Source organism: Oryzias melastigma, linkage group LG22 (assembly GCF_002922805.2).
Source record: "Oryzias melastigma strain HK-1 linkage group LG22, ASM292280v2, whole genome shotgun sequence".
Lineage (NCBI taxonomy): Eukaryota > Metazoa > Chordata > Actinopteri > Beloniformes > Adrianichthyidae > Oryzias > Oryzias melastigma.
Genome location: NC_050533.1, coordinates 20,262,791 through 20,275,133, shown reverse-complemented (window position 1 = coordinate 20,275,133; position 12,343 = coordinate 20,262,791). Strand labels below are relative to the sequence as shown.

At 39.9% G+C, this 12,343-nt stretch overlaps 1 protein-coding gene across 6 annotated transcripts in view; it reads left to right on the top strand.

The window, feature by feature from the left end:
- The window catches only part of LOC112146440 (zinc finger MYM-type protein 4), a 29,961-nt gene that overhangs the window by 9,000 nt on the left and 8,618 nt on the right, over positions 1-12,343 (top strand). For 5 of the 6 annotated variants that reach the window (XM_024272285.2, XM_024272278.2, XM_024272269.2 and 2 more), the window contains exons 2-17: positions 196-802; positions 2,553-2,605; positions 2,688-2,834; positions 3,188-3,251; positions 5,502-5,698; positions 5,958-6,079; positions 7,279-7,513; positions 7,730-7,945; positions 8,031-8,181; positions 8,260-8,375; positions 9,116-9,478; positions 9,556-9,706; positions 10,283-10,458; positions 10,550-10,727; positions 10,811-10,924; positions 11,660-11,703. In XM_024272285.2, the coding sequence (XP_024128053.1) occupies positions 196-802; positions 2,553-2,605; positions 2,688-2,834; positions 3,188-3,251; positions 5,502-5,698; positions 5,958-6,079; positions 7,279-7,513; positions 7,730-7,945; positions 8,031-8,181; positions 8,260-8,375; positions 9,116-9,478; positions 9,556-9,706; positions 10,283-10,458; positions 10,550-10,727; positions 10,811-10,924; positions 11,660-11,703 (2,934 nt within the window). Of the gene's footprint in view, positions 1-195; positions 803-1,407; positions 1,576-2,552; positions 2,606-2,687; positions 2,835-3,187; positions 3,252-5,501; positions 5,699-5,957; positions 6,080-7,278; positions 7,514-7,729; positions 7,946-8,030; positions 8,182-8,259; positions 8,376-9,115; positions 9,479-9,555; positions 9,707-10,282; positions 10,459-10,549; positions 10,728-10,810; positions 10,925-11,659; positions 11,704-12,343 lie in introns of those variants that run through there. The other variant, XM_024272302.2, reaches the window with a different exon arrangement.

Here is a 12,343-nt window from a genome sequence, read left to right as displayed (position 1 = left end):
TTTTTTTTTTTTTTTTTTTGCATCATGAGAAATGTGAACTGTTTCTCTTGCTGGGTAGCTAGACAACCCCACGCTATCACAGAACCTGACTTTTGTGTTCTGGTTGAAGTCTAAATCCTCACCTTTTCTCTCCAGGACAAGTAGGTGTTTGTGTATAGTTTTCCTTGTTTTAACACACGTCTCCTTTCTGGCCAGCACGAGGAGCACATGTCCAGAATGTTCGATGAGGTGATGGGGCTGGGAGAATTTGCGGACTCCTCCAGTGGCTCCGTTTCCTCCTCCAAAAGCGGTGGTCAGAATGAGCAAAAAGAACTGGATGAAACTTCAGGACAAGATCAAAACCCACTGATGGAAGAAGACAGCACCTGCAGCAAACCAGAAGAAGAAAAGGTGGAGGAGGAGATGGAGGAGGAAGTGGAAGACTCGAGCATTTCTAATCTTGCTGCTCCATCCTCATCTTCCAACAAACTTTCCCCGTTTAAAATGGTGACCAGCAAAAGCGGATCTGGAGGCAGTGGGGGCGCTGCGTCTGACGATGCACTGGATGGTCTTCCTGCATTTGAGCCGGAGGACGAGGATGAAGAAGACTGGCATTATGCCCTGCCACTGGGAACCGTGGAGGATGCTGACAAGGCTAACTCAAAAACAAGCCAACGCGCCCAGGAGAACACCTCCACCTCAAAAGATTCTACTCCTCAGAAACCTGGAGAGGATGAGGAGGCTGAACGAGAAAGAGAAGCCAGTCAGGGGTCTGCTAACACGTCTCACTCCTCCCAGGACAACACGCCAGACAACGGCAGAGGTAGAATTTGACATCACACACCTCTAGATTTATCCTAAAAATCCAGATCTTGCTCTTCAGAGATCCTTTTCCAGCACTATAGTGTACTGTGGTATAATGGTGTAGGACAGGGTTGGCCAATCCTGCCTGTTTTCCAGTTCTCTTTTACCAGTTTGCCACTGATTAGCTGACTTAAGTGATTCCACATTCTGATGGACTGAACTCACCTGATTTATGTTGTCAGCATCAAGCAGTCAAGAGAGAGCTGGAAAACAGGGAGGGTCTAGGCTCAAGTGTAGCAGGTGATGAACATTAAAGAAAACCCCAGTGATGATGATGTCAGACCTAATCTCCTTATAAACAGCGTTTTGTTATCAACTAACATTCTCAGCAAATTTTGTTTCTATTAAACCAAAGTTTATGTCGATGCTGTGTTTAAACGTAAAGATTCTTCATGTATGGAGAGTTGATGCTTAGTCCAGATCAAGGATATGCGACTCCAGATCTTGAGGGCCACATTCCTGTATGTTTTCCAACATCCCCTGCTTTGGCATGTTCTAATTGGCTGGACACACCTGGACTAGGTAATCAGTCATGAGTAGGGCTTGGATATCTGGAAATCATGCAGACACTGAAGCCCTCGAGCTCTGGAGTTGCCTATCCCTGGTCTAGATCTAGCAGTTTTCATTGGACAAGCCAGTGATGTGACACAAATGATCCATGATGCGGAACCTCTAAAATGTGGAGTTTCTAATGGAATGAGACTTGAGAGAAAATGGTAAATGATCCTGCAGGTAAGAGAGAAACAGAAATACCCTGGGGTTTAAAGGGTGTTGATTTATTTTCCATCCATCTACAGAACCCGATTTAGCCCTTTTGAGGTCACAGAGTTGTTGAAGCCAACCCAGCTACTGTAGGATGACGGTGGGGTACACCCTGGAAAGGTTATTAGTCTGTTGCAGGACCAAACATTCACATCTAGGGACAATTTAAAAGGATTAATTAACCAATGCAGAATGTTTGGCTGTGGGAGGAAACCAGAGTGCCCAGAGAAAACATGCAAACTCCACATGAAAGGACCCAATTGAAGCCCTAAATCAGGGATCGTCAACCTTTAACAGTGAAAGAGCCGTTTGGGCTACTAAAACATCAAACTTTTTACCAAAGTTTTGCTTTCCATATAAAATCTGTGCATTCTGGAGGAAGTGTTGAGCTAATATCGCTTCTTCAGGTCAACAGGGATGTAAAAACCTACATAGTTTATCATCTATGTGCACCTCGGCCATCAATTTATAAATTTAACCAAATTACATAATCGCTAACTAGGTAATCCTTACTTTAAAATATTGCTGTTATTTTATTTTACTTTAGCCAGAGAGCCATCATGGAGAGATAAGAGCCACACATGGCTCTGGAGCTGCAAGTTGTAGACTAGATAGTCACCAACATCAGTGCTTTAATCCAAGCTTGTCCAAGTTTGTCTTTTCTCCATTAAAAAATATGATTTATATTCTTGGGTATTATGACAGTTTTTAATTTTTATCTGCTGTAATATTAATTTAGCAGATTTAGAGTGACTTGCAACAGGAGGTTTTTAGTCATCAATCCTTGACCCCTGGTGTTGCTTTGAAGGCAGCTGGACATCTGAAGAACAGGGACTTATCTTCAGGGCTGAATCGGATTCACTCAGAAAAGAAAACATTGTTTCTAAGTGGTTTTTCAAATGCAGATTAAACTAACTAAAATGTCTTTGTCTCTGTCTTCATATCAGATGAGGGTGTTTTAAACCAGACAGAGGAAACTGAGGACAGCCAACAGGAAGCAGTAAGTATTTTAATGTTTGCTTATTAATTATATGCTGTTTTTCTGTCCTTGTGAGTCAATTGGTGGAAATTTATGATTTCAGACACCAGAGGCTCCAGTGGAGGGTAGTAATCCCCCAGCTTCTCCTGGAATCACCATTAAAGACGAGCCTATTGATGAAGGCTACGATGCTGCTTTGGTGCCTCAGAGTTCTACCAAACAGATTAAGGAGGAGCTGGACCAACAAGAGGTGGATATGAAGAGGTTTACCTGAACCAGATCAAATAAGTAGATAGAAATGAGATGGCTTTAATATTTATAGTTCAGTGTTTCCTCGTTTATTGCAGAAATTACGTTCTTAAAAATATGTGACATCCGTGAAGGAGAAATATGGATGTTTTGAGGCTGTAAAAACCCTCACTGCACACTTTTCTCAAACAGACATGAACATTTTCACTTTTCTCTCTTGTTTTAACTCTCAAAGTACTGCAATATAGTGAGAGAACACTGTACTTTTTGGATAAATATCCCCATTTGTGTTTTCAAACAATTACCCGTTCAATTCTCTTAATGTTTTTTTTTTTTTTTCTTAAACGATTTCAGGAAGAGCTAAGAATCAGCTCCGTCTACTCTGTAGGAGGAGTGAACACCTTCGCATCCAATACAAGTGAGTTTATTTAGGTGGAAATATCCACTGACTACACAGACGAGACCTACTAATCTTACTATAGTCTCACCGATATTTTTTTTAATTGCTTTTTTTAGTATTTCTTTTGCTGTTATTTTCTACTATTCAGTTATTCTAATTTTTATTTTTTTATTCTAGTGTTTGAGGCAGAACAAAAAATTAAAATTTTAGGTTATTAGATGAATAAAGGGCTAATGGTAAGCTAAAAATATGGCTACTTCTGAAAAATCGGTTCACTAATTGCCTCTCAGACTTTAGGCTACTTTTAGAAAAATATTTTTACTGGTAGACGTTAAAAAATATATATATATTTTTTTAATGGTTTTTGTGTTGGTGCATGTTGACTTTATCGATGGAGGGCAGCGGTCAGGCATTCTCATCTCCTGCACTCCCAGCACATCAGCTGGCAGAGAAAATATTAGAAATAGAAACGCTCTCAGAGGAAAATTCTGTTTTTTCTTTAAAATGTTCTTGTGGGATTTTTCTGACGATGGAGGACGTATATGAAGAACATCTAGCTTAAAACTGCATTTCGTCGTATTTCTCCATTCAAATTGTTGTGAATCAGAAGCAGCCAAAAAATATTTAGTTGGAAAAAGAGCTCATTTATGATGTCGACCAACTCCCTGCTCCAAGCAATGGGGAGGGAAGGGAGGTGGGGTTTTGCTTGTACCACCCACAACTCAGGTGAATTTCTAATAAACTACCCCATTTCTGCCGAAACTATGTCCTAGAAAACAGAGATTTTTCAGTTTTTGGCTAAGATTAACACCATCATAATTAAGATCACTGGGAGCACTTTTAGAAGTGTTTAAAAATAACTGGAGTGAGTTTAAAGCTTCAGGATCTGAACTTTTATCCCTACAGATTCAGAAATGACACCACATTGATGCGCTTTGTCTTCCTCTGGACTGTTCTGTAAATCTCTGATTAGATGGTTGTAATTATTACAAATGGGTCAGGTCTCCGGTGCACACTGTGACACACACTCAGAAACAACTATCGGAAGCTTTTGCTTCAGCAAACTCAGAGGTTTAACAGAAACTGTTTGCTGCAAGAGAAGAAGCCATAACTGCACTCTTTTGTATTCAGCATCTGTGCTTTTGATATTCTGCAAAAGTGGAGGGGTTGAGAAGGTTCATACAGGTTGAGGTAGTGGAGCTCCGTACTACAGTTCTTGGTTTAAGAACCTGGCTAAACGTGTGGAAAGAGATTCAGAACCACATATGACTGCAACAAACCAGGACCAGAACACTATTTTGCTTTGAACGTTTTACTGGAGTAATTTGCTATTGCAGATTTATGTTTTGAGCATTATGTTACCGCCTAAGTATTTTGGTCAGAAAACCCTCTCATAGTATTCAGTGCATAGCTGACATTCCTGCATTTGGGAATTGAGCCATGCAGCGATCCAGAAATGGTCTCATGCAGCTGATGTGCTGTTTCTCTTTGACTCCAGTGTTTTGCTAATGTTGGGTTCTGTTGATGCTGAAACCTTTGGAAGACAGAAATGGGTAAAGGTAGAGGAAAGTCACTCAACACCCTCACTGCAGGAAGGAGATCTTTTGTAGATCTGTTCTCCAGTCAGCTATTAGACTCTCCAACGCCTCATAGACACCAGAAACGTCATTATTTATTGTATTTTAGTGCTATTATCTGTTTTTGTTATCTTGTTTTTTGAGCCATAGTGACAAATTAATTTCCCTATTGTGGATCAGTTATCTGTGATAAGTTTTAAAAGCTTTTTTTTTATTCAGTCCTATTCCCTACTATTATTTGTGAATTAGCCGTTTGTTTTTAACCCTTAAATGCCTGAAATGTCGCCACAGACACCTAAATAACACATGCTTTATGACCTCCTGGAACTTTTCTACCATATAAGCAGTCAACATGAATCATCTGATTCTGACGGGGAGAGAAGTTGTTTTACGTTAATAATGTGTTGCATAATGGTGCAAAGCCACTTTTTTCACAACATGATGCAGGAATGTCACATTTATTGTGCAAGAACTTCACTACTGTAAAGTGTTGCATATCTGTTGGAATAGCATTCATTTCATAAACAGTTGAAGAGTTAGTCAAAATAATGTCGGTACTGGAGCTCCAGTTAGTATTTTAGTTACTGGCAGAGCTCAGAACTATACCTATACACAATGGGTTTGAGGAAAGATGGAGTCATCTCAGTCAGACTAATGGAAACATGAAAATGTCTCCTTTTTCCCGCTGAAGTTCCAGCAGCCGTCTCAGCTCCAGCTCAGACTACCATCTTCATCCCTGGAAGAGGAGCGGTCCTCCAGGCTATGGCTTCCCTTCCCGTCAGGCAGCCGGCTCCAGTCACACGCCCGATTCCCACTCTGACCATGATACCACAACGTCCACCTCCACCTCAGATGGCTGGAAGCGTTCGCTGCAGCGGCTGCTCCAAGGTACAGAGTAACAGCATTTGGTCTGGAGTTGAAAATAAACTTGATGAGCAACAATAATGTGTAAGAAGTCTTGTTTGAAATTTGTCTGTTTATGACTTTACCTTGTCAGTAATGTGTTTCTTCTTTACATAATTCTTCATTTAAACATCTTTTATGAGGCTCTAGCTTTTGCTCATTAAATTTAATTTAGGCCTCAAAGCAGATGTTGATCAAATGAGAATATGAACGCATATTAAATTCAGTTTCTAATGGGTTTCAGGTTTTGCTGAAAGGCCAAACAGCATTCCAGAGGAAAGGATCAACACAGCTTTTCTGCTCCACAGTCTGTCTAACAGGTCACCTTCCTCCAGCTAAGAATCGAAACTGCTTCCAATGCAACAGGTAAATCCTTTCATCACGTCTCACATTTCAGGCTTGCATGAGCACAGTTGTCCAATATTTTTTATTTGCCAAAGATGTTGTCTAAGGAAAGGAGGAGTGGGGCTATGATAAAATACAGTATATAAATGTATCCTTTTTTCTTTAAAGCGCTAAAGAAATATTCATATTGAAAGTCTGAGGACTAGCACAAATTCAACTTTTTTACACAATTCCTTTTTTTTAAATCAAATTTAAAATATAATAATTTGCTTTTTTTAATTATTGTCTTAGTGCAAATAACAAAAGTATCAAAGATCATGAGAAGAATCATCAAATGACTCCACTCTCTGATCAGACTGAGCAGAGCTTCTTTTGCTGCTCAGTAGCAAATACTGACGCACACACTTGCAGTGCCCTCTACTGGTTGTTAGTGGGAAAATAATGATTATATGAACCGATGTATTTTTTTAAAGGGTTTATACCATGCAAAATCATCTTTTTTTTATTATTTTAAGTCTATTGTGCTGACTCTTCACAAAAACTCCCCCAAAAGCAGTATTTTGATCCATTCATGCTTCTTTGAGCATTCCTCACTCTGAGCACCATGAAAAGTGGGTCCTCACACTGTAATGTAAGAGAGAGTAGAACAGCCCCTTCCAGGAAGAGTCTGTGCTGCCAGCACCACCCCAGGCTAGCATATACTCACTTTCTCCGCTGAGCCTAGCAGTGATCAGTAAAATGTTTTCATTTTATTTGCGCAAAAAGCACATCAATTTTTGCAAAAGTTGAGATGACTTGATGACAGACTTGCTTAGACTGACTTTAGCTTGACGACATGATGGCCTGTTAGGAGCTAAAGGCGGAGCCTAAATTATTGAGTTGTCTGGGAATATAACTCGTATTTCATTAAAAAATATTGTTATTTAGTGTGCCAAGGGTAATTTATTATCATATATATATATATGGAAGGGTTTACTCTGAACAGCTTAAGAATAGCATGAAATAGGCCCTTTAAGAATCTCATATGTCGCACCTGAGTATAAGTTGGCCAAACTACCAAAAAAAGTGACTTGTACTCTGAAAAATACGGTACTTATATTAAAAACACCACATAGGTGCTATTATTTTGTGTCATCTAATAGGTTACACCTAGTTCTTCATTTTGTGGATATTGCCATTTATTTTCCCTTCTTTCTTCTATTTTTTTTTTTTTTTAACAGGGAAATTACTCAACCGAGGGACATGATCACAATCCCAGCAGAAGATGGCACATTGATATCCTTCTGTGGCCAGTTCTGTCTGTCTGTCTTCAGACATAGAAGGAAAACCATTGATAAGATTCCTGAAAAATGGATGGACAAACGGGTGGAGAAGAAGCCAGAGAAGCCACCTGAGAAACCCATGGAACGCCTGCCCGAAAAACTGTTCTGTAGTGTCTGCAAAGTCAGCAATAGAGTAAGATATTGTTTAAATCTGTGCCTCACAGCTGACACACACTGGCACTCCTGTTTTTAGTGAGACACCTTTGTCATGTTTGAACTAGACTTGTAATGTTTTTAAGACTGTTTCTAAAGTTTGCTGCATCCAACACTCTAGAACCATACTAAAATAACACAACGATTTCTCCTCTTCTGTTTTCTTTCTTTGTTCTTGATGCGACTGCCTCCACAGCAAATTGAGCATGAGGTCACCCATCAAGGAAGACTGCACAGACTTTGTAGCGATGCCTGCTTTGTGACCTGGCGTAAGCTGCGGCAGTTATCGATGAACTGCTGCGAAGGCTGCGGGCTTTACTGCAACAGCAACTCTGGTTCCAGTCATACGCTCCTCATCGAGAGATCTCACCTCAACTTCTGCAGTCCAACTTGCATCGGCACCTACATACAAGTACGAAACGCTCATTTATTTTGCATATTTCCCCCTGGTCTCTAGGCGAGCCGGCATAAACTTTTTCCAAACTGTTAATGTGCAGACCTGCAAAAAGACGACGGAGTGCGGCAACTGTCGCAAGATTACAATAGTGTCCACTACCATAATGGAACGAGACCAAAAGGGCAAAATTCAGCTTTACTGCTCTCGTGACTGTGTGGAGGACAGTCGACCTCAGCTGCAAACTCTTGTTGGTAGGAAACAGCAACAAAAAGAAAAGCCCACTATGTGTTAGAACAGTCGTTTTCTTATTGTCCTTTTCCTTCTTTCAGGCGCTCCATTCCCATGCAGTCTTTGCAAAGTGTCAGCTGTTCCTCAGTATCATCTGGCCTTGTTGGACGGCACCATCCGAAACTTCTGCTCCTACAACTGTGTGACAACGTACAGGGTAAAGCAGTGATTGCACTTTATTTTTCTAATGAGCTTCAAAGGCTCAGACCCACTGGACCACTTTATTGTGGGGTTTTGCAGGGAGATGCACATCCTGATGTGAACAGTGTTCCTTCTTTTATTACAGGGCATATGATCAATAAATGTGCCCTTGATAGGTGAAATCTCTGAAGAAGGAATACAATTTTAAGGCTGTAAACTCCTCACTGCACACTTTATAGATTTTTCTCACACAGTCATGAACATTTTCCCACTTTCCTCGCTTATTTAAACTCTTAAAGTTCAAACTTTTGTAGAAAAGTAAGTCCACCAATATAGAATGAAAACAAATACCCTAATTTCAGGACTATAGAGTGCACCTGAATACAAGCTGCTCCCACTAAATTTAAAAAGAAAAAGATAACTATACATAAGAATTTCTTCATCGTACACGTTTTTAATTTCTCTTTCATTGTCGCTCTCGTTGTCGTATTCATCTAGAAACAAAACTGCCACTGAGCATATGTTGTCTGCTTCCCCACACATCAGTCCAACTGCTTTTTGAATAATAGTTTAATTGATTTTAGGTTTTTATTCTTTTATTTGTTTTTATATTTGTGTGGTGATTGCAAGCAGCTGGCCGGTTTTAAGTTTCGTTTGGGATTAATAAAGGTTCTATTCTATCATTCTATTCTGTCCAGTCATTCTAAATCTGATGTTGACAGTTTTTGTGAAGGATTTTAAATCGTTGTCTTGCAGAAGTCCGGTCCCCCCTCCCAGCCAGACCTGATCAATGGAACCTCCTCTTCAAAGGACCCCCTCCCCAAAGACCCCTCCAAACAGGGGTCCTCCGCTGTGGCCAGCTCTGTCCCTCCCACTCCCCAAGATCACTCCTCTTCAGTCCCATTCCCGGGTCATCATCTCAGCCACTCTTCAGTGCCTCCACTAGTGCCTCCCCCCTCTTCCGTGTCCTCCCCCATTCTCTCAGGGCAAGCCCAGGCCAACTCCCCTTCAGCTCAGCTCCCAAAGCTGGCAGAGGGAGGGGCCAAAGATCCTATCAAGCTCACCTGCCATCAGTGCAACAAACACTTCAACACCAAACCCCTGCTGTTCAGTCACCAGGTAAGACACGGATTCAATTATCTGACCACAGAAAACTCCATCCCAAACATGACATTAGTGCGCTTGTTTCCTGTCAGGGCCGCATTTCTCTGCTGTGCAGTGTTGCCTGTTCTGAAAAGTATAAAACAGAGAAAAACATCCTTGTGGTGTGTGAGGGCTGCAAGCAGGAGAAGGGGCTTTTTGACTCCATCACCTACAACCAGGAGGAGCTTTTCTTCTGTAGTGAAAGTAAGAAACCAGCAGTTTCACACATTACTGATTAAGAAAGAGACAGGTTAGCATCACAAATTTGTATGGGTCAGTGGGTCATAATGTTCATTTTTAGCTTTACTTATTTGTTTTTTAACTACCCATATCAGCTATTAACAATACATCTGTCTTGAATTGAACCTCACATATTTTCTATTTGATCTTTTTTAACTGCATTTAGCAAAAAACTAAAAAAAATATTTCCATGTGGGGTTTTGATCACATCTTTAAAATGGATTTTAATTTTGAAAAACTCAATAAAACAAAGATCTGAAATACACAGTTAAATCAAACTTTGGTTAATTATGAATTTACTGGCAAATATACGTGCAAATGCATACATCACATGTGCAAAATAATCATGAACATGTTAGTTCTCATACATACAGGACCCAACACATAGAAACCATTAAATATTCAGTTTGTTAAAGAGTTTATAAATGAGTGGGAGGAAGTGGACTTGTATAATCACACCCCTATTTAGCTTTACTTATTTTTTTAAATATAATAACTTTGAGTTACTGAGTAACACTGCTTTTCTTTGTTTTGTGTTAGACTGTAAGGTTCTCTTCAAGCACGACTTGACTTTACGTAATAAGGATCTCACCTGGCATTCCTGCTCCTACTGCTCTGGTTTTGGCTCAAAGATGCTTCACAGCCACTACGGAGGCAAAATCGAGCAGTTCTGCAAACCTCACTGCATGTCTCAGTACACAGTCCTGCATTACGGGGTGAGTGGATGTTACCCCCCCACACATAAACAAAGCGGTTTAAATGGTCCGTTGTCATTTACCACACATTTGCTGCTTTTCTTTTCTGCAGATGAGTCGATGCGACAGCTGTAGGAAGCAGGGCTATTTGAACGAGAAGCTGCAGTGTTTGGGTTCGGTCCGCAACTTCTGCAACATGTGCTGCTTGCTGCATTACTGCTTCCTTCACTTTGAGATGAGCCAACACGCTAACAGCAACGGCACAGGAACCGCCCCACAAACGCCATGCAGTGAGTCCTCCAAAAACTTTAATTCTCCTGTTATTCCAAATCCAATGGAAATTGACAGGTCTGACCTGTTGTTTTTCTGTCAGCTCTGACTCAGCCTCACCACTCCTCAAAGATGAATCCTGTCATAGCTGACGTCGTCTCATTGGCTAACGGCTCCGCCACTCAGCCCAGCTTGTCTACAGATACTGCCATGACGGGTTAGTTTACACACAGCTGATGTTTGCTGAGACAGCTAGCAGAAACATCCCCCATCTTTCTGAAATGTTTGGATTTTGAACCCAACTGAGTCTATATTTTGTTTTAGTACAGTGTGATTTCTAGGCCACGATTGAGGGTGTTCTTATTACTGTGGTTTGTTATGGGAGTTATATTTTAAAAATGACCCACAATAAGTGAAACTGACAAATAGTCCGTTTTATTTTCTAGCAATTATAGGTGTTTTAAAAGCGAGATTCCCTCACTACACATTTTATAGACTTTTCAGACAATATTTTCATATTTCTTTGAGCTTTTAAACAATCTAAAAGTTCAAACTTCTGTGGAAAAAAATAAACCCAGTGTTAAAGATTGAAACAAAAAAAATCAATATTTTGTCGACATGATGAGATTTTTGAGGTGAAAACTTCCACACATGCAGGACAGCACCTGAGTTACACTGCTAGTGATCGAAAATTTATGTAAAATTGTCACGCTAAAATGCACAGAGGAGATTGGCTGTAGACTACTGTCAATCAATCAGGACATGGAACACAATCTGCTGTAAACAAAATACAACCAACAAAATCAAACTTAAAAAAACTAAGTACATGAAAACTAATTAGTAGTAATTTGATATTTTAGTTGTTTTTTTTTTTTATGTGTTCTTCTTTCTAAATTAAGTTAGCACTTTTAATGAATGTGTGTTTCAGTTGTTTTTTTTTTTTCCTCCTTAGGAGCACTTCCAACCTCCAGCACAGATGGCAAGAACCTGGATCACGTATGTGCTGAACTATTGTTTTTTGCTCGTCTTTCATCATTTCTGGTAATGCACAAATTACAAAAATGCTGGTTAATGATCCAGAAATGCCAATGAACGCACAAAATAAATAGATTAGCCCAAGACATCAAATGAACTATGGGTACTGAAAATGAACCCACTTGTGGGGGAAAAAACCCATAAGGTTTTTTTGCAGAGAACCTTTGATCAGTTTTTGGTTTAAGCAAAAAATAAGCTTTGAACCTTAATAACAGGAAATGCCAACAGATTAATAAGAGTTAAAGGGAAAGAAGACCTCATGATCTTAAAGACCAACTCCAATGCATGGAGGACACGTATAAGATAATTTAACCCTCTCAGGGCAAGCGTTGCAGATTTGTAACAGCTAAATGCTAACTACTTATTACTACCCCTTGTAATTTTTCCCAAATATCAAATTTTAGTCTTGAGAAGGTTAAGATTGAAACTGCGTTTGAGTATTTCCTTGCTAAATTTGGGATGACTAAATACATTTCTCTCATTTCTTTATTCAAATTGTAAAGAATCGGAACAGATTAAAAAATGCAGTTTGAAAAAACTCTCGTGATCCAGCAAGTAAAAGTGGACAGGTCAAAGTCTTCCTGCTGCTTTTTTTTTTTTT